At 51.9% G+C, this 24,811-nt stretch overlaps 2 protein-coding genes across 4 annotated transcripts in view; one reads left to right on the plus strand and one right to left on the minus strand.

Moving 5' to 3' along the window:
• The window catches only part of LOC105715008 (general transcription factor II-I repeat domain-containing protein 2B), a 60,624-nt gene extending 56,564 nt beyond the window's left edge, over positions 1-4,060 (plus strand). For all 3 annotated transcript variants that reach the window (XM_064375631.1, XM_064375629.1, XM_064375630.1), the window contains one exon: positions 1,924-4,060. In XM_064375631.1, the coding sequence (XP_064231701.1) occupies positions 1,924-3,527 (1,604 nt within the window). In that variant the 3' untranslated portion in view covers positions 3,528-4,060. The remainder of the gene's footprint in view (positions 1-1,923) is intronic.
• A 4,302-nt stretch (positions 4,061-8,362) lies between these two features.
• Positions 8,363-23,209, minus strand: NCF1 (neutrophil cytosolic factor 1). Its single transcript, XM_012449076.2, has 11 exons — positions 23,079-23,209; positions 19,381-19,461; positions 18,059-18,134; positions 17,793-17,958; positions 16,886-16,941; positions 14,416-14,538; positions 13,855-13,962; positions 12,255-12,372; positions 9,509-9,613; positions 8,938-9,083; positions 8,363-8,658 (listed from the first exon to the last, which is right to left on the minus strand). The coding sequence occupies exons 1-11, from the start codon at positions 23,148-23,150 to the stop codon at positions 8,537-8,539; spliced, it is 1,173 nt and encodes a 390-aa protein (XP_012304499.2). The 5' UTR covers positions 23,151-23,209; the 3' UTR covers positions 8,363-8,536.
• Positions 23,210-24,811: the final 1,602 nt, after the last annotated feature.

The raw sequence follows: 24,811 nt of genomic DNA on the forward strand, positions 1-24,811 counted from the left end.
GTTCACACCTATAATTCCAGGATGGAGGCCAAGGCAAGAGGATTGCTTGAGTCCAGGAATTTGAGACCAGCCAGGGCAACATAGCAAGACCCATCTCTACAAAAAAGTTTAAAAATTATCTGTAATCCTAGCACTTCTTTGGGAGGCAGAGGTGGGCGGATCACCTGAGGTCAGGAGTCCAAGACCAGCCTGGCCATCATGGTGAAACCCCATCTTAAAAAAAAAAAATCATCTGGACACAGTGGTTCTTGCTTGTAGCCCCAGCTACTTGTCAGGCTGAAGCAGGAGGATCACTTAAACTCAGGAGTTTGAGACAGCAGAGAGGCATAATTGCAGGACTACACTCCAGCCTGGGTGACAGAACAAGACCCTGTCTCTAAAAAGAAAATGCACATGGCTGGGTGCAGTGGCTCATGCCTATAATCCTAGCACTTTGGGAGGCCAAGATGGGCAGATCACCTGAGGTCAGAAGTTTGAGACCAGCCTGGCCAACATGGTGAAACCCCATCTAAAAAAAAAGAAAATGCGCACATACTATCAAATAATTCCTGTTTAAGCCGGACGTAACAAGCACAGCTACGTGCTGAGCCTCATCAAAGATGTCATTTTTTTTTTTTTTGAGACGGAGTTTCCCTCTTGTTACCCAGGCTGGAGTGCAATGGCGTGATCTCGGCTCACCGCAACCTCCGCCTCCTGGGTTCAGGCAATATCCAGCCTCAGCCTCTGGAATAGCTGGGATTACAGACACGCGCCACTATGCCCAGCTAATTTTTTGTATTTTTAGTAGAGACGGGGTTTCACCATGTTGACCAGGATGGTCTCAATTTCTTGACCTCGTGATCCACCCGCCTCGGCCTCCCAAAGTGCTGGGATTACAGACTTGAGCCACCGTGCCCGGCCCAAAGGTGTCTTTTGTTTGTCTCATGTACTTTTAAAAATAAGGATGAGGCCAGGCCTGGTGGCTCTTGTAATCCCAGCACTTTGGGAGGCCAAGGAGGGTGGATTGCTTGAGCCCAGGAGTTTCAGACCAGCCAGGCAACACAGCAAGACTCCACCCCTACCAAAAAAAAAAAGAAAGAAAGAAAAAGTAGCTGGGTATGGTGATGTGTGCCTGTAGTCCCAGCAACTGGGGAGATGAGCCCAGGGAATTCCAGGCTGCAGTGAGCCATTATCACACCACCGCACTCCAGCCTGGATGACAGAATGAGACTCTCTCACAAAAATAGTAATACTAATTGTAATGATGTGCTCCCTTGAGGGGGAAAAAAAAAAAGAAAAAGAATAATTTTAAAAAATGAGGAATAGTGGCCAACATTGAAAAGCCAAGCACTCTTTCATAAAAGTCCATCTTCAAGTTTTCTTTAGAAGTCTGAAGATCTAGCTGGGTGCAGTGGCTCACGCCTGTAATCCCAGCACTTTGGGAGGCTGAGGCAGGTGGATCACCTGAGGTCAGGAGTTTGAGACCAGCCTGGACAACATGGTGAAATCCCATCTCTACTAAAAGTACAAAAAATTAGCTGGGTGTGGTGGTGGGTGCCTATAATTCCAGCTACTCGGGAGGCTGAGGCAGGAGAAGCTTGAACCAGGAGGCGGAGGTTGCAGTGAGCCGAGATTGTGCCACTGCACTCCAGCCTGGGCGACAGAGCAAGACTCCATGTCAAAAACAACAAAGTCAGTCTTCAGGTTTTCTTTAGAAATCTGAAGATGTGGCCACAGCTGGCGTCCTGGCAGCAGTTTGCAGGAGTTGAGGGTCAGCCGTCCATCTCTGCAGGGGTGGGTCACCCTCCTGTTAACCATGTCCCCCGCCACTGCCCGCGGTTGCTTCCTCCCTCACGTGGGTCATCAAGCATTTGCTGTTGTTTCCCTCATAGTAGCGCTAAGAGAAAAGTGAAATATTTCTTGTCTCCCTGTGTCTGTCAAAAGTGGGAAAACGAAAGATAGACCAGGAGGGCCGTGTGTTTCAAGAAAAGTGGGAGAGAGCGTATTTCTTCGTGGAAGTGCAGAATATTCCGACGTGTCTCATATGCAAACAAAGCATGTCTGTGTCCAAAGAATATAACCTGAGACGCCACTATCAAACCAACCACGGCAGGCACTATGACCAGTATACGGAAAAAATGCGTGACGAGAAGCTTCACGAGCTGAAGAAGGGGCTCAGAAAGTATCTCTTAGGCTCATCAGACACTGAGAGTCCCAAGCAAAAACAAGCATTTGCAAATGCAAGTCCCACCCAGAACTCCCCCATGCAGCCCGTAGAGGACACGGCCGGGAACTTGTGGGAGAAGTTACGTGAAAAAATCCGGTCTTTCGTGGCATATTCCATCGCAATCGATGAGATCACGGATATAAATAATACCACCCAGTTGGCCATCTTCATCCGGGGTGTCGATGAGAACTTTGATGTGTCCGAAGAACTTCTGGACACAGTGCCCATGACAGGCACAAAATCTGGAAATGACATCTTTCTGCGTGTTGAGAAGAGTCTGAAAAAGTTCAGTATTGACTGGTCGAAATTAGTCAGCGTGGCCTCCACTGGCACTCCAGCAATGGTGGATCCCAATAACGGGCTTGTCACAAAACTGAAGTCCAGGGTGGCGACATTCTGCAAGGGCATGGAACTGAAGTCCATCTGTTGCATCATTCATCCGGAATCACTCTGCGCTCAGAAGTTGAAGATGGACCACGTCATGGACGTGGTAGTGAACTCCGTGAACTGGATATGCTCCCGGGGACTGAACCACAGTGAGTTCACAACGTTGCTCTATGAGCTGGACAGCCAATATGGCAGCCTCCTGTACTACACAGAGATTAAGTGGCTCAGTCGAGGGCTGGTGCTAAAGAGATTTTTCGAATCGTTGGAAGAAATTGACTCTTTCATGTCATCCCGAGGGAAGCCCCTGCCTCAGCTGAGCTCCATAGACTGGATCCGAGACTTGGCCTTCCTGGTTGACATGACGATGCATCTGAACACTTTGAACATCTCCCTCCAAGGACACTCCCAAATCGTCACGCAGATGTATGACTTGATCCGGGCGTTCCTAGCCAAACTGTGCCTCTGGGAGACTCATTTGGCGAGGAATAATCTGGCCCACTTCCCCACCCTGAAATCGGTGTCCAGAAATGAAAGCGATGGCCTGAACTACATTCCCAAAATCGCGGAACTCAAGGCCGAATTCCAGAACAGGCTGTCTGATTTCAAACTCTACGAAAGCGAACTGACTCTGTTCAGCTCCCCGTTCTCCATGAAGATCGACAGCGTGCACGAGGAGCTCCAGATGGAGGTTATCGACCTGCAGTGCAACACGGTCCTGAAGACAAAATACGACAAGGTGGGAATACCGGAATTCTACAAGTACCTCTGGGGCAGCTACCCCAAATACAAGCACCACTGCGCCAAGATCCTCTCCATGTTCGGGAGCACCTACGTCTGCGAACAGCTGTTCTCCATTATGAAACTGAGCAAAACAAAATACTGCTCCCAGCTAAAGGATGCCCAGTGGGATTCTGTACTCCACATCGCAACGTGATGGAGAGAAAACCCCTGGCGGTGCCCTGTGGTGGGAAAGGCTGGAGTCTTCTAGGCCCAAGGGATTGGGAGATGGCAGCATCAATTCTTTTTGTTTGTTTGTTTTTCTTTTTTGAGACAGAGTCTTGCTCTGTCACCTAGGCTGGAGTGCAGGGGCGCAATCTCAGCTCACTGCAACCTCCAGCTCCCGGGTTTGAGCAATTCTCCTGCCTCAGCCTCCTGAGTAGCTGGGACTACAGGTGTGTGCCACCACGCCCGGGTAATTTTTGTATTTTTAGTAGAGATGGGGTTTCACCATGTTGGCCAGGCTGGTCTTGAACTCCTGACCTCAGGTGATCCACCCACCTCGACCTCCCAAAGTGCTGGGGGATTACAGGCGTGAGCCACCGTGCCTGACCTAAAATGAATTCTTAAACATTTGTTTTTTTCAGTTTTTTTCCACTTTGATTCAGAAATATAATCTGCAATATCGTACTTGTTTATATGACATTGTATGCCTCGCTATTCAGTAAAAATCAAGAAAGTTTTATTGTATCATTGGTAGTTGACTTTTCTTATGCCTGGCTGCTTCATTCATTCACATTATCTGCCTGCCCCCTGTATAGGCACTGTAGTTGGCATCCTGAAGTTTAAATCAGTCAACAGAGTAATAGGTAGAGAGGTATGTATATTTGTTTTTTGTTTTGAAACGGAGTCTCACTCTGTCACCCTGGCTGGAGTGCAATGGCATGATCTGGGCTCACTGCAACCTCCACCTCCTGGGTTCAGGCAGTTCACCTGCCTCAGCCTCCCGAGTAGCTTGGATTACAGGCATGTGCCACCACGCCCAGTTCATTTTTGTATTTTTAGTAGAGACAGAGTTTCACCATGTTGGCCAGGATGGTCTCGATCTCTTGACCTCGTGGTCCGCCCGCCTCGGCCTCCCAAAGTGCTGGGATTACAGGCGTGAGCCACCGCACCCGGCCTAGAGGTTATTTATTTTTATTTTTTATTTTTTTTTACTTTTAACTTTGAATAGTTATAGAAAAGTTGCAGCCGGACACGGTGGCTCACACCTGTAATCCCAGCATTTTGGGAGGCTGAGGCAGGAGGATCACTTGAGGTCAGGAGTTCGAGACCAGCCTTGGCAACATGGTGAAACCCTATCTTTACTAAAAACACAAAAATTTGCCAGGTGTGGTGGTACGCACCTGTAGCCCCAGCTACTCTGGAGGCTGAGGCAAGAGAATCACTTGAACCTGGGAGGCTGAAGTTGCAATGAGCCAAGATTGTGGCATTGCACTCCAGCCTAGGCGACAGAGCGAGACTCTGTCTCAATTTAAAAAAAGTTGCAAAAATAAAAATAGTATGAACAATACTCACATGCCCTTTAGCCAGACTCTCAATTGTTAACATTTTACCCTTGTTTCATCGTTCCAACGCTTTCTCTCCCTCCCTTCTTCCCTCCCTCTCCCTCACACTGATATGTGTGCATCTATAATCAGTGCCTATGGTAAGTGTGTATGAGCAAATGTCTGTATCTATGATATGTGTATAAATGGATGTGCATTTTTTTTCTGAACCATTCAAGGGAAAGTTACATACATCACTTACCCCTAAATACTTCAATGAGTATTTTCCCTGAGGACAGGGATATTCTCTTACACAGTCACATTTCCTTTACCAACTTCACTGAACATTGATGCAATTATTTTATCTAGTTTACTGTTCATACTCTAGTTTTCTCTGTTGACCCAGTAATGTCTTTCCTTTTTTAAAACAAAACAAAACAGGAAATGGTCTCTCTCTCTCGCCCAGGCTGGAGCGCAGTGGTGCAATCTTGACTCGCTGCAACCTCCGCTTCCTGGGTTCAAGTGATCCTCCCACCTCAACCTTCCAAGTAGCTGGGACTACAGGTGCGTGCCACCATACCCAGCTAATTTTTGTATTTTTTTTTTTGTAGAGATGGGGGTCTCCCTTTGTTGCCCGGGCTGGTCTCAAACTCCCAGGCTCAAGCGATCCACCCGCCTGGACCTCCAAAAGTGGTATCTTTCCCTTAATAGCGTTTTTCTCCTGGCAGGCTGTCATTCGAAGAAGCGTTGTATGTGTGTGTGTTAATCCCTGGAATTAATGACACACAGTTGTGGATACTCTCCAGATTGGAGGAATCATGTGACCAGGGTGGAGGAAGGCTGTAGATGTCCACTTAATGACCCACTCAAAAAACAGTGGAGAAAAGGACTATGATAAAAATGACAGAGGGTGGCCGGGCACGGTGGCTCACGCCTGTAATCCCAGCACTTTGAGAGGCTGACGCGGGTGCATCACGAGGTCAGGAGTTCAAGACCAACCTAACCAAGATGGTGAAACCCCTGTCTCTACTAAAAACGAAAAAAAAAAAAAAAAAGCCAGGCATTTGGTGGTGGTGGGCGCCTGTAATCTCAGCTACTTGGGAGGCTGAGGTGGAGAACTGCTTGAACCCAGGAGGCGGAGGATGCAGTCAGCCAAGATCGCACCACTGCACGCCAGCCTGGGTAACAGAGCAAGACTCCATCTCAAAAAAAAAAAAAAAAAAAAAAATGACAGGGTGCAGGAGGGAGAGAGTAACTCCCAGGCCAGGAACCCAGTTGGAGCCCAGGTGCCTATCCTCAGACACAGGGATATGACCCCACTCCAGGTGGTTCCTATGGTGGGCTTCAGGTACAGCTGGGTCTGGCAAGCTCAGTGCTCTTTTGGAGAAGGAATCCCAGATGGGCTGGTTTCTAATGGGAGTCAGAGGGGAGCCCAGGTCTGGGTGGAACAGAGCATTCGTTGACACCACATATCAGAGGCATGGCCCTGCAGCAGGACCAGAGCAGCCCCGCACATTATAGACAGGAAGCTGAAGCTCAGAGTGGCTGGTTGGCTTGCTTAAGGTCACACAGCCATTATAGGAGTCATTAGGATTCAAACCAGGGTCCATGTGACTCCAAAGTCCATGTGCTTCACTTCTTCTTCCTTTTTTTTTTTTGAGATAGAGTGTAGCTTTGTCGCCCAGGCTGGAGTGCAGTGATATGATCTTAGTTCAATGCAACCTCCCAAAGTGATGGGATTACAGGGGTGAGCCACTGCACTTGGCCTTTAATTTTTTTTTTTTTTTTTTTTTTTTTTTTAGATACAGGGGCTTGCTCTGTCATCCAGGCTGAAGCACAGTGGCACAATCACAGCTTACTGCAGCCTCACACTCCTGGGCTCAAGCGATCCTCCCGCCCAGTCTGGGACTACAGGTTCACGCCACCACACTTGGCTAATTTTTAAAATTTTTTGTCTAGATAGGTGTCACTGTGTGGCCCAGACTGGTCTTGAACTCCTGGCCCCAAGTAATCCTCCCACCTCGGCCTCCCAAAGCACTGGGATTAGAGGTATGGTATTTTATACTGTATTCAATAACTGCAGCTGAATAAGCAGAAGGGTTAAGGGTTGGTGATTCACAGAACTAGTTTAGAGCTGCAGTGGTTTTCCTTTCTTTCTTTCTTTTTCTTTTTTTTGAGATGGAGCCTTTCACTGTCACCCAGACTGGAGTTCAGTGAAGCAATCTCGACTCACTGCAGCCTCTGCCTCCCAGATTCAAGCGATTCTTCTGCCTCAGCCTCCTGAGTAGCTGGGACTACCGGCATGCGCCACCATTCCCTGCAAATTTTTATGTTTTCTGTAGAGACAGGGTTTTACCATATTGGCCAGGCTGGTCTCAAACTCCTGATCTCAAGTGATCCACTTGCTTCTGCCTCCCAGAGTGCTGGGATTACAGGCCTGAGCCACTGTGCCCGGCCGTCCAGTGATTTTCTGAAGACCTCTGTCAATGTTTTGATGGCCAGCTTATTCTCTTGACAAGCATCTGTTCCCCTTATGATTTTCTCTTATATCTAAGGAAACTGCCTCTCCCATCCTCACATAGCCACTTCTGCATATGCGGGACAGCTCTTCCTGCCACGTGAGGCCTTCATGACAAGTTACATCCTTTGCAAGACTTGCAGCTTCACTTTGCACCTTCATGTGTGCATTTTAGGGAAACATCTGTCCTCAAAGCAAAGGCTTTTGCAGGCTACGGGCTGGCAGCAATGCTAGGGTGAGCAGTGAGGATGTGTTCATAGTGAATATTTGCTTTCGGATACAACCTCCTAACCGGGGCAGGATCTCAGTGAATAACAGAGGACACCCTGTACCTATGTTACACCTTTTTTTTTTTTTTTTTTTTTTTTGAGAGTGTCTTGCTCTGTAGTCCAGGCTGGAGTGCAGTGGCGCCATCTCGGCTCACTGCAACCTCTGCCTCCTGGGTTCAAGCAATTCTCATGCCTCAGCCTCCCGAGTAGCTGGGATTATGGGCGCCCGCCACCACGCCCAGCTAATTTTTGTATTTTTGGTAGAGGCAGGGTTTCGCCATCTTGGCCAGGCTGGTCTCCAACTCCTGGGCTCAAGTGATCCACACGCCTCGGCCTTCCAAAGTACTGGGATTACAGGCATGAGTCACTGCGCCCAGCCCTAAGTTATAATATTTTTTTGGTCCCAGCTATAAGGTCACCCCTGCACCCTGGACCGCACCCTGTCTCCTGTCATGAGACAGGGCTGTTACGCTGCACCGTGTCCACCCATCTTGAGGACTCTTCCGCCAGAGTCCGACCAGGTGGTTTCTGACCAAACAGCAGGAAACCGAGAGTTCCTCTTGCACTTGGCCTTTTGCAAACCTGTTCTTGCCCAAGGCCAGGGCAATACGCAACCAGACATCGGCTCTTGCAACTTCCCCCCAGCGGAACCCACATCCTCCGGTCCTCAATCTAGAAATACCCCCGGGGCGGAGCCCGGCCCACCCAGCATCCCTGCAGAGCTTCGGTCCACTCCAAGCAACATTTATTGAGGGTGGCGGGAGCGGCGCTGGGCAGGGGCCGGGGCCGCCCTCGGCGTCCAGACACCAGGCTCTATAGAGCACGTATATACAGGGACCGGACGGGAGCTGGCGGAGGGGCCCAGACGCTAGCCGGGGACTGCGGTCCAGACTCAAACGGCAGACGCCAGTTTCCGTTTGGTGCTCTCGCTGCAGCGGTTCAAGATGAGGTCGGCGCTGGGCCGCGGGGGCACAGCGGGCTGGGGCTTAGCGCGCTGGGTCTGCGGCTCCTCCTCTGCGGGAGGAGAGCGGGGGCCGGGTCAGAGGCCCCGGCCTGCACACTGGCCCCACCCACCGCGCTCTGGCCCCGCCCACCGCGCTCTCTCCCACTCCGCGCTCTGGCCTCGCCTCCTGGTCGTGCCTCTCCCTCTGACTCCGCCTCTTAGGGATCGCTCCGCCCCCTGGCGCTCGCTCCTCCTCTGGCCCCGCCTCCAGTCCCCGCCTCTCTCGCGGACTCCGCCCCTAGGGGGGGTCGCCCGCCCCGTCCCTCCGCCCCCCAACCCGCTGCACTCACCGAGCGGGCTCCCGGGGCTCTGCGGTCCCGGCCGCGCCTGGCGGCGTCGCTGCTGCAGAAAACGGACGCTGTTGCGGCGATAGGCGTCCTGGCTGAGGCGCTTCCGCGACCGCTGGTGGATGCTCTGCGCGTTGCGGATGGACGACCTGGCCCGGCGGGACGGGGCGTCATCAGAGCCCGAGCGCGCCCCTGTTCCCAGGGTCTCGGATGGGCACCCCTGGCCCGAGGAAGTGGGGAGGCGAGGAGCAGGGGCCGGTAGTCTCTACCACCCGGGCGGGGCCAGAAGCGGCTGCCCCCTTCATGACACGGACCCTTGCCCTGCAGCAGAGCCCGGGCGGTTCCCAGGACTGCCCATCCCCAAGGCCCCCGGGCATCGCCGCTTTCCTTCCGCCCCCGTGCCAGCCCCACACCGCGGCCAGGCGTGTCCAGCCCCTTTCCCCGGTGAGGGTCCTGCCTCTCCTGCCAGGCTGAGAGACCCCCTTCCCCTGGCACTGCCAAGCTACGGCCTAGGCAGAACGAAACCGTGGTGCGCTCCCCTCGACCCTGCCCAGCCCCGGGGACCCCCGTTCACCTGCGGGGCGGCGCCCCCCGCTTGATCTGGCGTTGGGCCTGGGACAGGTCTTGCCCCGATTTTTGCAGGTACATGGACGGGAAGTAGCCTGTGACGTCGTCTTTCCTGCAACAGAGGCAGCCCTTGAGGCTGGGGCAGTCACCTGGGGGGCGCTCAGAGGCGGGGGTTTCAGGGCTCTCTCTGAACAACTGGGGTTAAGACAGGCTGAGACGTTGCAAACAACCAGACCCCTGCCTCTGTGGACCTCAGTTTCCTGGTCTGTGCAACTGAGACCCAGCTCTCCTTCCACAGTCTAGGCAGGGGCGGAGTTTAGCAGATCCAGGTCACCGCAGAGAACAGGTATTTGCTATAAGATATTGGCAAAAATGGGCAGGGCACAGTCGCTCATGCCTATAATTCCAGTACTTTGAGAGGTCTAGGTGGGAGGATCGCTTGAGGCCAGGAGTTCGAGACCAGCCTGGGCAACACAACAAGACCCCTATCTCTGCACCTCCCAAAAAAAATTAAAGAAAAAAGAAGACACTGGCAGATTACATTTGTCAATTTTTCTAGCCTACGAACCTTGGCCTGCCTTCAAGTCACCAAATTCTATGCTTTCTTCCAAATGCTTTTTTTTCAAAGGCAGAATTTTTCTCTTGTTGCCAAGGCTGGAGTGCAATGGCCGATCTCGGCTCATTGCAACCTCTGCCTCTCGAGTTCAAGCAATTCTTCTGCCTCAGCCTCCCAATTAGCTGGGATTACAGGCATGCACCACCACACCTGGTTAGTTTTGTTTTTTTAAGGTAGAGATGGGATTTCACTATGTTGGTCATGGCTGGTCTCGAACTCCTGACTTCAAGTGATCCACCCACCTCAACCTCCCAAAGTACGGAGATTACAGGCATGAGCTCTGAGTCCGGCCCCAAATGCTTTTTAGTTTCAGGTTTTACACTTGGAAAAACCTGTGATCCATCTGAAGTAAACATCTGTGTACAGTGTGAGGTAGGGGTCTAGGTTTGTTTTTTTCAGTATGGATATCCACCTGTTCCAGCACCATTTGTTGAAAAGACTTTCTTTCCAATCTCAATATTATATTTGGGAGTAAAAAAAAACCAAAACAAAACTTTGCATAATACAAAGTTCACATAAAACCCTAATTCCTGGCTGGTGGCAGGATCACAAGAAGGTTGTCAGAGACACAGGATGGAGGTTAACAGAATGTGTGTCTAAAAGGCTGAGAAACGCTGCCTCAAAGCCCCCCACCCAGGACCACGCTGTGGGTATGCATGTTGTGGTCCTAACTTTAAGATATGCTTTCAGGGGGGCGCCGGGCTGGACCTGTGACCTAGAGCTCTGCAGATGACAGCAAAGGCCCAGCATGGAGGCTCATGCCTGTAATCCCAGCGCTTTGGGAGGCCAAGGCAGGAGGATCTCTTGAGGCCAGGAGTTTAAGACCAGTCTTGGCAGCATAGTGAGACCCTCTCCCTACAAAAAAATTAAAAAACATTAGCTGGATGTGGTGGTACTCACCTGTAGTCCGAGCGACTTGGGAGGCTGAGGCGGGAGGATCACTTGAGCTACAGTGAGCCATGATTGTGCTCCAACCTGGGAGTCAGAGCAAGACCCTGTCTCAAAAACTAAATAAATTGGTAAAAAATGAAGACACGGGAAAGGACCTGGGAGGCCCTGTCGCTCCAGGGAGATGGCTCCACACGCCGCTAGAATTCTGTGTTCCCCAGAACCAGAAAAAAAAAATTAGTATTTCTGCATTCATTTGGAGGATAAACAGATGGGAACTGCAATAGAAGCTTTTTTTTTTTTTTTTTTTTTTTTAAAGAAACAGGGTCTTGCTTCATCACCAGGCTGGAGCGCAGTGGTGCAGTCATAGCTCACTGCAGCCTCCAGCTTTTAGGGTCAAGCAATCCTCCCACCTCAGCCTCCCAAGTAGCTGGGGCTACAGGTGTGTGCTACCCTGTCCAGTTAATTTTTAATTTTTTTTTTTTTTTTGTAGAGACAGAGGGTCTCCTATGTTACCCAGATTGGTCTTGAACTTGTAGCCTTGAGTAATCCTCCCACCTTGGCTTCCCAAAGTGTTGGGATTATAGGCATGAGCCACCGCACCTGACTATAAGAAACCTTTAAAAGGAAACGGGATTATAAAAAGAATGTAATTTTTTTTTTTTTTTGAGATAGAGTCTTGCTCTGTTGCCCAGGCTGGAGTGCAATGGCGGGATCTCGGCTCATGACAACCTCCACCTCCAGGGTTCAAGCGATTCTCTTGCCTCAGCCTCCCAAATAGCTAGGATTACAGGCGTGTGCCACCACACCTGGCTAATTTTTGTATTTTTGGTAGAGACAGGGTTTTGCCATGTTGTCCAGGGTGGTCTCAAACTTCTGACCTCACGTGATCATTCCACCTCGGCCTCCCAAAGTGCTGGGATTACAGGCCTGAGCCACCTTGCCCAGCCAGGAATGTAATCATTTATCCAACAGTTCACCATGTTGCCAGAGAAGGAATAATAACAGATGGTTAGAAAGAGACCCTAAATCACAAAGGAAAAATGCACTCTCGGACAAGGACACTGGACCACACGACAGGCAAGGGTGGGCTCATCCCTCCTTGCTATTGGGATGGAAACTGAGCCCAGAGAAACACAGTGGCTTACCCAGAGTCCCAGAGACAAGTCACCCTAGACCCCCAAACACTCCCGCCCTGGCTGAGGGCTGACTCTTGGGTGGGTGCCCTGGATGGAGAGGGGCCTCCTACCTGATGACCCACCAGCCGTCCAGGAGCTTGTGAATGACCTCGACGACTTCGCCCTCGAGCAGAGACACCTCGTCCCCCTCCACAGCAGTATAGGACTTGATGGCAATGTACGGCTCGCCTGGTCCACGGCGGGGGCACAGGGCACAGTGTGAGGTCTACGCAGCCCAGGGCTCGCCACCCCTCCCCTCTTCTCATCTCTGCACCTGGGCTTCCTCCAGCCACTCCAGACCCACCCAAGGGCCCATGATTCCCTTTCTTCTGGGTCTCTTCCTTCCACCCCCCTGCTCCATCCCAGGCTCCCTCTGCAAGCTCCTGCTGGCACCCACTCTGGGGGCACACTCTGGACTTCTGCCCTCTGCCCCCTACACCCAGGTGAGCTTGTCCACTCCCATCCATTGCCACCCACTCTGGGGACCAGAGATTCCATAACGACGGAGGTCTGGCCAGGCACCTAAATATGACGAGACCAGCCATGAGCAGGTGGGTGGAGCGCCTGTCCGCGAGGCACTGGGAACTGCTCAGCTGCAGCTAATTGTCAGCCTGTGGGGCTGCAGGCCTTCCCAGTGTTTAAACAATAGCCACAGACCAGGGAGGTGGTTCCTGCCTGTAATCCCAGCACTTTGGGAGGCCGAGGCGGGCAGATCACCTGAGGTCAGGAGTTCGAGACCAGCCTGGCCAACATGGCAAAACTCCATCTCTACTAAAAATACAGAAATTAGCCGGGTGTGGTGGCACACACACAGGAGGCAAAGGTTGCAGTGAGCAGAGATTGCGTCACTGCACTCCAACCTGGGTGATAGAGCAAGATTTTGTTTCCAAAAAAAAAAGAATAGCTGTAAATCCACATAAAAGGATGCAATCACTCCATTTTAAAATGTGGGTATCCAGGCCAGGCGTGATGACTCATGCCTGTAATCCCAGCACTTTGGGAGGCCAAGGCGGGCGGATCATCTGAGGTCAGGAGTTCGAGACCAGCCTGGCCAACATGGTAAAACCTCGTCTCTACTAAAAATACAAAAATTAGCTGGGCATGGTGGTGCATGCCTGTAATCCCAGCTACTCAGGAGGCTGAAGCAGGAGAATCATTTGAACCCGGGAGGCAGAGGTTACAGTGAGCCGAGATCGCACCACTGCATGCTAGCCTGAGCGAGAGAGCGAGATGCTTTTTCAAAAAAAAATAATAATAATAAAGTAAAATAAAATGGTAACCAGTTATATTATAGCTTCTTTCAAGCTCATTGCAGGCCCCATCCAGCCCTGGAACTGACCAGCCTTCCCTTTCTGGTCAGTGATGATGCCTCTACCTCCAGGCAGCCTTCCTTCCTGAGCCTCAGGTCTGCTCATCCTTCAGCTTCCCACTGGACCTGGCCCCATGCCCGCAGATACCACTGACCTCCCACCCTCCCCCAACATCTGCTCCTCTTCCTGCTTCCCTGTCTGGACCAAGGGCACCGCAACCAGCCAGGGAGACGATGAGGTATCAGCCCTGACCTTTCTGCCCAGCCAACAACCAGGCCAGACTCCAAAGCAGTCACTCAATATCCCTGGACCCGCCTGCCCCTTCCTCCCACACCCCTATGGCCTCAGAGGGCAAGGGCACCTGCATAGTTGGGCTCAGGGTCCTCCGTCTCGTCGGGACTGTCCAGGGGCTCCAGGAAGGACGCTGGGATCCAGCCTCGCTTTGCTTTCATCTGGCAGAACCACCAACCTGCACCAGGGATGAGGGAAAGGGACTGAGGGGCGGGCCCGGCGGCTCCCTGCAGCCATCAGGGATGGTGAGGACACATGGACACAGATACAGCGACATCCAACGCTCAGATTCAGAAATATCACCTTCGCCACACTGGACCACGAAGTCACGTGCATGCATGCACACATGCTCACAAAATCACAACCTTGAGCTCACTCCATAATGAGCAGATGGTCCCATGCCCACCCAGACATGCACCCCCTGGCCCGCCATGCACAGATGCCCACAGCCACTGCAGGGTGCACACTCAGAGAGAGGGGGCAATCCACAGTGTGGGGAGGACATTCAGGGACCCTGAATGTCCTCTGAAAGAGCCAGAGTCCTCCTGGGCCGGGCTGCCTGAGCCTTGGCAGGAGGCTTGTGGCTGTGGGTCCCAGGCACCAGGGGAAGGATCCCGGCGGGAGGTCTGACCGCTCTCATTCTTCTCCACGACCTCCACCACGTCCCCCATGGCCAGCGCCATCTCGGAGCCTGAGGTCTTCTCGTAGTCAGCGATGGCGCGGTACGTCTGCAGGATGATGGGGCCGGTGATGTCTGGGGCAGAGGGAGGGCTGGGTGAGTGGGCACTGCAGGGTCCATCTGGGCCAACAGAATGGGCACTGGTGTCCTGAGTCTCTGTCCCCTGCATTTCCTGAGTGCCTAGCGTGCTCCAGGCTTTGGCCTCACACTTCAAACGTGTCCTTGTTCTCATCTGATGAAGTTAGTGAGCCTCTCCCAACTTTATTTTCTCTTTTGGAGACAGAGTCTTGCTGTCTTGCCCAGGCTGGAGTACAGTGGCATGATCACAGCTCACGACAGTCCTGGACTCCTGCGCTCAAGCAATCTCCCTACCTCAGCCTCCTGAGTAGCTGGGACTACAGGTGTATGCCACCACACTCGGCTAATTTTTCTTTTTTTTGAGCTAGAGTTTCGCTCTTATTGCCCTAAAGTGGAGTGCAATGGTACAATCTCAGCTCACTGCAACCTCCGCCTCCTGGGATTCTCCTGCCTCAGCCTCCCAAGTAGCTGGGATTACAGGCGCCCGCCACCACACCCAGCTAATTTTTGTATTATTAGTAGAAACGGGGTATCACCATGTTGCCCAAGTTAGCCTTGAACTCCTGACCTCAGGTGATCCACCTGCCTCAGCCTCCCAAAGTGCTAGGATTACAGGTGTGAGCCACTTTGCCCAGCCCCCAGCTAATTTTTTGTAGAGATGGGGTCTTGTGATGTTGCCCCAGCTGCTCTTGAACTTCTGGGCTCAAAGGGATTCTCACACCTTGGCCTCTTAAAGTGTTGGGATTACAGGCATGGAGCCACCACACCTGGCCTTTTTGCAACACCTTTTTCTTTGTTTGTGACAGAGTCTCGCTCTGTCGCCTAGGCCGGAGTGCAGTGGCGCAATCTTGGCTGACTGCAACGTCTGCCTCCCAGGTTCAAGCAATTCCCCTGCCTCAGCCTCCTGAGTAGCTGGAACTACAGGCGCCCGCCACCACACCTGGAAATTTTTGTATTTTCAGTAGAGATGGAGTTTCGCCATATTGGTCAAGCTGGTCTCGAACTCCAGACCTCACGTGGTTCTCCCGCCTCAGCCTCCCAAGTGCTGGGATTACAGGCGTGAGCCATGGCGCCTGGCCTTTTCCTAACTTTAAGGTGCACCCGAAGGCCCTGGGGTGTTGCTAAAATGCCTATCCTGTTCAGTAGGTCCACGGGGGGCCCGAGTCTGCGTTTCTCGCCAGCCCTCCATCCAACCCTGGAGGCGCTGATGCTGTTTGTTATTGGCTGAGTTTAGTCTTCTCAAAATTCCCATGTTGAAATCCTAGCACCCCAGTACCTTATTTGAAGACAGAATCTTGCAAGAGGTAATTAAGTTAAAATGAGATCATTAGAGTGGGCTCTAATCCAACAGGCCTGGTGTCCTCAAAAGAAGAAAAGCTGGTCACAGCAGCTCATGTCTGTAATCCCAGCACCGTGAGAGGCTGACGCAGGAGGATTGCTTGAGGGCAAGGGTTTAAGACCAGCCTAGGCAATGTAGTGAGACCCCATCTGTACGAAAAAATTAAAAATTAGCTGGGCATGGTGGCACACACCTGTAATCCCGGCTACTTGAGGGCTGAGCGGGGAGGATCACTTCAGCCCAGGAGTTCAAGGCTGCAGCGAGCTAAGATCACACCACGTCACTCCAGCCTGGGCAATAGCGAAAGACCTGTCACTGAAAACAACAAAACGGAATAGTGGCTGGCACAGAGCAGGTACTCCATTAATGTCAGGTATTGTTCTTATTGTCATTAGCAGTGACTGTGCGGTAAGTATTAAAAACTGTCACGCCCTGCGTCACCTCCGACGGCCACTTTGGCCTCCAGAACCTGTGCATTCATTCAGCCACAAACATTCCCCCAGCTGCCGGAAGCCAGGGTCTGCGCTGGTCTCGGCACTGACACCTGTGAGAGGCTCCTTTCGTTCTCCAGTGACCTTCCAAAGACCCAACTCTTTTTTTTTTTTTTTTGGATGGAGTCTCACACTGTTGTCCAGGCTGGAGTGCAGTGGTGCGATCTCAGCTCACTGCAACCTCCACCTCCCAGGTTCAAGCGATTCTCCTGCCTCAGCCTCCCAAGTAGCTAGGATAACAGGTGCGCGCCACCACGCCCGGTTAATTTTTGGATTTTTAGTAGAGATGGGGTTTCACCATGTTGGCCAGGCTGGTCTTGAACTCCTGACCTCAGGTGATCTACCCGCGCGGCCTCCCAAAGGGCTGGGATGACAAGCATGAGCCACCGCACCCGGCCCAAAGACCCAATTCCTCAGTGGGGTAGCTGTGAGCCCCCCACCCTTCTCCCAGCCCCTGCTCTCTTCCCTGAACACACCCAACTCTGGGTCTCCCTGGCTGCCCCCCGTCTCTCACCCGCCGCAGTGCTCTTGCCGTCTTTGGGCATCAAGAATGTCTCTGGCTTTTTTGTCCTGAGGAGAGAAGTCTGGGTGAGACCCTCGGCTTCCCACGGAAGAAGGAGACGCATGGGTACACCTACAGAAGAACTTCCCGAGAGAAGAGGGACCCGGGGAAGGAAGGGGCACTGTGGAGAGCAGAAAGCAGCAGGACTGGCTGAGGAAGGACTTCGGGAAGTCACGGGGCGGGCGGATCTGCTCGGCCAGCCAAGGGAAGGACAGGAGGAGGACATTCCACAGCCTCCGGCAGATCCTAAGGGTGCCCTAAGTCTGGGAAATGCTCTTGTGTGCCATCTTCTTTCTTCTTTTCTTTGAGACAGGGTCTCGCTCTATCACCCAGGCTGGAGTGCAATGGTCTGATCTTAGCTCACTGCAACCTCCACCTCCTGGGTTCAAGCAATTCTCTCCTGCCTCAGTCTCCTGAGTAGCTGGGATTACAGGCACGTGCCACTGTGCCTGACTGATTTTTTTATATTTTTGGTAGAGACGGGGTTTCGCCATGTCGGCCAGGATGGCCAGGATGGCTGACATGGTGAAACCCCATCTCTACCAAAAATCCAAAAATTTAACCAGTTGTGGTGGCGCGCGCCTTTTATCCCAGCTACTAGGGTCAGGATGATGACCCGGGACCTCAGCGCCCCAGGCCCGAGTGCTTCCCCCAGCACCCTGAGGTGTGAAGGGGTAAGGTGGAGGAGGCTTGGCAGGGTCACAGAGGTTGGAGGTGGAGTCTGCCTCCTTCTCTTTCTGGCTGTGTGGCTCTAGGAAGGTGGCTTTCCCTCTCTGAGCTTTGGTTTCCTCATCTGCAAAACACGGAAAGTCCCAGCCCCCTTCCCGCTCCCGCCTGGCAGGGTGAAGAGGTCACTCACTGGCTGTCCGTGGGGAGCTTGAGGTCGTCGGGGCGCACCTTGAAGAAGTCGAGGAGGTGGGGGCAGCGGGAGATCTTGGCAGGCAGGCCCATGAGCATGCTGCAGTATTCTGTCAGCGTGCCCTGGCGGTTCTCGGCGGCCCGTTGCCCGTCGAACCACCTGGGAGCTGGCACCAGAGAAGATGAGGTCAAGCCCGAGCGAGGCTGGAAAGGCAGGTGAGCCCCCGCCCACCGACCCCCTGCCAGGGGGGTCAGCCCCGCATTCACCTGGGAGGTGGGGGATGATCCTGTTCTCTGGGTTGATCTCCCCTGCCTCGATAGGGAACATTTCTTTTAAGGTTTTCTAAACATTGACAAGAAAAGAAGACGTGAGGGAATATTTGCAGTTTACAACACTTGGAAAAGCACAAACTTGGAAGTGACCTAAATACCTCTCAAAACTACCTAAAAGGCTGGGTGCCATAGCTCACGCCTGTAATCCCAGCGTTTGGGGAGTCTGAGGCAGGTGGATCACTTGAGGTCAGGAGTTCAAGACCAGCCTGGCCAACATGGTGAAACCCCATCTTTACTAAAAATACAAAAATTGGGCTGGGCACGGTGGCTCACGCCTGTAATCCCAGCACTTTGGGAGGCTGATGTGGGCAGATCACCTGAGGTCAGAAGTTTGGGACCAGACTGGCCAACCTGGTGAAACCCCATCTCTACTAAAAATACAAAAAATTAGCCATGCATGGTGGTGGGCGCCTGTAATCCCAGCTACTCAGGAGGCTGAGGCAGGAGAATTGCTCGAACCCAGGAGGCAGAGGTTGTGCTGAGCTGAGATCGTGCCATTGCACTCCAGCCTAGGCAACAAGAGCAAAACTCTGTCTAAAAAAAAAAAAATTAGCCGGGCGTGGTGGCACATGCCTGTAGTCCCAGCTACTCCAGAGACTGAGGTGGAAGAATGGCTTGAACCTGGGAGGCGGAGGTTACAGTGAGGTGAGATGGCACCACTGCACTCCAGCCTGGGTCAAGAGTGAGACACTACCTAAATATCTCGGGCCTAGAAATGTCTGTGGCAATCTGGATTCCGTGATTAGCAGAGGTGTTAACCTCTCTTCCTCCCATGTGCAAGTCACCAGCTAATCCTTTTGCTTCCAATCTCCAAATCTCTCTGGGATCTGACACCTTCCTGCCAACCCCACGCTCCTGGCCCTAGCCACTACCAGGCCTGGATAAAGACAATGGCCTCCTTACCTCCCCCGTCCATCCTTGCCTGTCCTCAGTCCAGTTGCTAGAGGGTTACTCTTAAAAGCCAGGTTGCCCAGGTGCAGGGGCTCACACCTGTAACCCCAGCAATTTGGGAGGTTGAGGTGGGAGGATCACTTGAGTACAGGAGTTTGAGACCAGCCTGGGCAATATAGCGAAACCCCGTTTCTACAAAAAAAAAGTGTGTGTGTGTGTGTGTGTGTGTGTGTAAATCCCCTTTAACTGTGGACTGGGAGGGGATTCTGGGTTCTGCAGTTTCCCCCACCACCTGGGCTGGGGTCCTCCCCAAAGGGTGGAGCTGGACAATGCGTCCCCTCTCCCTCCTCCATCCCGACACTCACATGGAACTCATAGATTTCGGTGAAGCGCCGGTAGACCACCTTCTCCGACAGGTCCTGCCATTTCACCAGGAACATGTACACCTGGGGGAAGGCCAGGGTTGGGGGGACTCCATTCAGCTTCCCAGGAGGCTTTGCTGTGTGCACCCAGGCTCCCACTACCCCCTGGAGAAAACCCAGAGGATTGGGGTGAGGGACATGTTTGGGGTTGTCCTGGATTGCAGAAAGGGCACAAACATGGACCCAAGTGCTGCCGTGCCCCAGCCTGGGGACTGAGGGCAAGCAGGTCAGTGCCTCTCAAACGGACTCATCTGTAAATTGCGGATAAAAGCAGGACCTAGGCTGGGCACGGTGTCTCACACCCGTAATCCCAGGACTTTGGGGGACCAAGGTGGGAAGATTGCTTGAGCCCGGGAGTTTGAGACCAGCCTGGGCATCATAGCGAGGCCCCATATCTACTAAAAATACAAAAACTGGCCAGGTGTGGTCAGGCACGACTGTGGTCCCAGCTACTCAGAAGGCTGAGGCAGGAGAATTGCTTGAGCCTTGGAGGTCACGGCTTTAGTAAGCTATGATTGCGCAGCTACACTCCAGCCTTGAAGAAAGAGAAGAGACGAGGGGAGGGGAGAGGAGGGGCAGGCCAGCCAGCGCGGTGGCTCATGCCTGTAATCCCCGCACTTTGGGAGGCCGAGGAGAGCAGATCACTTGAGGTCAGGAGTTCAAGACCAGTCTGACAACATGGTGAAACCCCATCTCTACTAAAAATACGAAAATTAGCCGAGTGTGGTGGCGCACCCCTGTAATTCCAGCTACTCAGGAGGCTGAGGCAGGAGAATGAATTGCTTGAACCCAGGAGGTGGAGGTTGCAGTGAGCTGAGATTGCACCACTGTACTCCAGCCTGGGCAACACAGAGAGAATCCATCTTAAAAAAAAAAATATATTGTAGACCAGGCGTAATCCTAACACTTTGGGAGGCCAAGGCAGGATGATTACCTGAGGTTGGGAGTTCGAGACCAGCCTGACCAACATGGAGAAACCCTGTCTCTACTAAAAATACAAAATTAGCTGGGTGTGGTGGCAGGTGCCTGTAATCCCAGCTACTCAGGAGGCTGAGGCAGGCGAATTGCTTGAACCCGGGAGGCAGGGATTGCGGTGAGCCGAGACTGTGCCACTGCACTCCAGCCTGGGTGACAAGAGCGAAATTCCCTCTCAAAAAAAAAAAAAATTGTGAATTTTACTGGATGTAAATTTTGCATCAAAAGAGAAAAACTATGAGCAAATGCTGCTGTCTGGTTAATGACAGGAATGCTGAAGTAATTACAGCAAAATGTACTGATTTTGCAGTTTATTTTGGGATGCATCAAAAATAAAATCGGATGGATAGATGATACATAATAAAGCAAGGTTAAGAAAATGTTAATGCTAAAATTCAAGTCGTGGCTATATGCGTGGTTTTTGTTTTTTTAATAAAATTCTTTCAACTGCTGTATGTTTGAAATTTTTCAGAATAAAACACTGGAGAATAAAAATAATAGAGCTAGGCATGGTGCTGTGTGCCTGTGGCCCGAGCTACTTGGGAGGCTGAAGAAGGAGGATCACCTGAACCTGGGTAGTTGAGGCTGCGATAAGCTATGATTGTGCCACTGTACTCTGGTCTGGGTGACAGAGTGAGACCTTGTCTCAAAAAAAAAAAAAAAAATGTGGCCAGGCACGGTGGTTCATGCCTATAATCCCAGCACTTTGGAAGACCAAGGTGGGTGGACGACTTGAGGCCAGGAGCTCGAGACCAGCCCCGCCAACATGGTGAAACCTCATTTCTACTAAAAATACAAAAATTTGCTGGGAGTGATGGCACATACTTGTAGTCTCAGCTTCTTGGGAGGCTGAGGCAGGAGAATCACCTGAACCCAGGAGGCTGAGGTTGTAGCGAGTCGAAATTGTGCCACTGCACTCCAGCCTGGGTGACAAAACGAGACTCAGTCTCAAAAAATCAACAAAACAAACAAACAATCAAACAAACAAACAAATAAATAAATAAATAAAACTCCCAGCTACTCGGGAGGCTGAGGCAGGAGAATCGCTTGAACCCGGGAGGCAGGGGTTGCGGTGAGCCGAGATTGTGCCACTGCACTCCAGCCTGGGTGACAAGAGGGAAACTCTGTCTCATAAAATAATATAAATAAATAAATAAATGAAGGAAAGAAGGAAGGAAATTGTGACACACGCTGCAAGAAGGAAGAAGCTTAAGGCTATCATGCTAGGTGAAGTGAGCCAGTCACAAACGGACAGCTCTACTTTCTGTGTCTATAAATTGGACTATTTTAGGCAACCAAATTCCAAGGATTTTTGTTACCTAAAATAGTCAAATTTATAGAGATAGAAAGTAGGGCCGGGCACGGTGACTCACGCCTGTAATCCCAGAACTTGGGAGGCTGAGGTGGGAGGATCACCGGAGGTCAGGACCAGTTTGAGACCAGCCTGGGCCACATAGTGAGACTCAGTGTCTATAGAAAAATGAAAAAAATTAATTAGGTGTGGTGAGACGCGCCTGTAGTTCCAGCTATTTTGGAGGCTGGGGCGAGAGGATTGCTTGAGCACAGGAGTTCAAGACCTGCCTGGGTGATACAGTGAGATCCTGTTCTTAAATTTTTTAAAATTAATTAGTTAATTAAACAATTGACAAAAATAAAAAATGAATTAAATCAACAGACTTTTAAAACCTCAAAATTAGAGACAAACACACAAAAAAATGAACTCAACGACATTTCAAATCAATAACATCACCGTATTAAAGGGGTCAGGCACTGTGGCTCACGTCTCTAATCCCAGCACTTTGAGAGGCCCAAGCGGATGCATCATCTGAGGTCAGGAGTTCAAGCCTGGCCACCAGGGTGAAACCTCGTCTCTACTGAAAATACAAAAATTAGCCGGGCCTGGTAACACGCCTGTAATCCCAGCTTCTTGGGAGGCTGAGGCAGAAGAATTGCTTGAACCCAAAAGGCGGAGGTTGCAGTGAGCCGAGATCGTGCCACTGCACTCTGGCATGAGCAACAGAGCAAAACTCTGTCTCAAAAAAAAAAAAAGAGAGAGAAAGGTCTTGGCACATAGCACTAAATGTTCCATACAAACTTCATTCAGTTTCCTAAATGCAGTTCCTCTCCGGCCTTCTGTGGGCTTAGAGGACCCAGTGGACTTATTGGTCTGAGCACACATTTGTCCAGGCCCCCCCAGGGGACAGACAGGAGGACTCTTTTGGCCCCTGTGGTGGTGTCACCCTACTGGAGAAGATAAGACTCTAACTGACACTGCAGGCAGCTGGGGAGAGAGAAAGCTTCAGTTTCCGGACCTCTCTCCTGGGAGGGCAGCTCTCTGATAGCTGGGGTGGTCAGGGGGGGCTTCCTGGAGGAGTGGGCCTTGGACCCGGGAGAGTGCTGGGCTGCCCGGCCATGGCAGGGGAGCAGAGAGAGGACTCCTGGCTAAGGCTGAGGGCCTGGGTGGGGACACAGGCGGGGACAGTAAAGGGCTTTCCAGGGTGGGGTCCCGGAGCAGAGGGGTAGATTCAGGCTCCAAGACTAGGGACCGGGTGCCCAAGACCCTGCCCCCTTAGTTCTCACTGGGGCCGCTCAGCCCTGGGACTGCAAGTGTGGCCGTGCTGCCCCGCCATGTGCCCTCCACGGGGTCCCCCCTACCAGCTACTCACATAGTGCTGGCTGGGGACGAAGCGCTTCTCAAAGCCCAGCAGGGCGATGTGGCGGATGAAGGTGTCCCCCATGACTGGGCGGCCTCCACTGCTCCCTGGCACTCCTGGGTTGTGCCTTAAATCCTCTGGAAAGAGGAAGTCACTTTTGTCGCGGTCAGGACAGGGGCAGGGAGGGCGCAGAAAGGGCTTTACTTCTTCTTTCAGTTTCTGGGGACTCTTCAGGCTTGCAGGGTGTAAACATGGGCAGCTTCACACTTGCACGCACCTGTGGGGACGAGGACAGGGCCTCACTTGTCCTTCCCATGGCTTGCACGGGCCCCACGGGTTTTGGGGGTGAACCAAGCTATTCCTGCCTCAGGGCCTTTGCATTCACTGCGTCCCCTTGACCATCTTTCCCCCCTTGAACCATCTTCCCTGCCTTGACCATGTTCCCTCCATTGACCATCTTCCCTCCACAACTCTCTCCTCCATTCCTCCACTCACACACCTCCTCTGAGAAGCCTTCCTTGATAACTTCCCATTGCACAGCAAACTTCCTGTTTATTTTTCTACAGAGCACTTATTATCACTGATGCATCACCAATTGCATTTTATTTTTCTTTCTTTCTATTGTTATTGTGATTATTTGAGACAGGGTCTCACTCTGTTGCCCAGGCTCAAGTGCAGTGGTGGGATCACAGTACACTGCAGCCTCCGACTCTTGGGTTCCAGTGATCCTCTTGCCTCAGCCTCTGGAGTAGCTGGGACTGCAGGTGGGCACCACCAAGCCCATCTAATTTTTTTAAAAATTGTTTTGTACAGACAGAGTCTTGCTATGTTGCCCAGGATGGTCTCAAACTCCTGGCCTCAAGTGATCCTCCTGTCTCTGCCTCCCAAAGAGCTGAATTACAGGCATGAGCCACTGTGCCTGGCCTGACTTAAGTTATTTAGTCTGTCCTTACCACAGCGTGCAACCTAGGAAAGCCAGGGCATGGCCGGATTATCAGGGGCTCTAGACCCAGCCCCTCCATCTAGTGCCTGGCACACAGAGGCCATGAATATTTGGATCCTGACTGCAACATTCACTGAGTGAATGAATGAATGAATGAGGGAAATGAACGAGTGAATGGATCAATGAGTTAGTGAATGAATTAATGAGCAATGAATGAATAAGTGAGTGAATGAATGAATGGATGAATGAGTGAATGAATTAGTGAGTGAATGAATGAATAAGTGAATGAACATGTGCATGGGAATGTGCATACAAGCATTAGGTGCATGTCCTTGGGTGTGTGTGGATGAGAGCCAGTGACAACTGGGACAAAAATGGCCCAGACTTTGAGTGACACTTGAGTTCCAATCCTCAAGTAAGCAAATGGTTGATTGAATTGTTCCTTAGAGCTGACTCAGTTTCCTCCAGAGTGAAATAAGACCATTAGCTTTGCCAGGAAGGGGATTTGGGACAAAGAGGTGAGGAGGAGGCAACGTGCCCTGGGAAAGGCTGGCGCTTCTCTCTCCCACTACCCCTAGAGCCTGGGAGGCTCAGAGCTTTTGGAGCTTATCCAGGGTTATGAGTGGCTGGCCTCAGCCCCAGGCAGCCTCTCAGCAGGCCGGGGACGCACCAACTCACCTTTGCCTGAGCTCAGCGTCAGTTCGCGGTCTGAACCAGATCTCTTCGGGTTGAGGGTTGGGGTCTTGCAGAGGGAAAGCCAAGACATGCTGGGCTTTTATTTATTTATTTGAGATGGAGTTTT

This window comes from Aotus nancymaae, unplaced genomic scaffold, assembly GCF_030222135.1.
Source record: "Aotus nancymaae isolate 86718 unplaced genomic scaffold, 86718_ANA_hifiasm-v0.15.2.pri h1tg000012l, whole genome shotgun sequence".
In the NCBI taxonomy this organism is placed as follows: Eukaryota; Metazoa; Chordata; class Mammalia; order Primates; family Aotidae; genus Aotus; species Aotus nancymaae.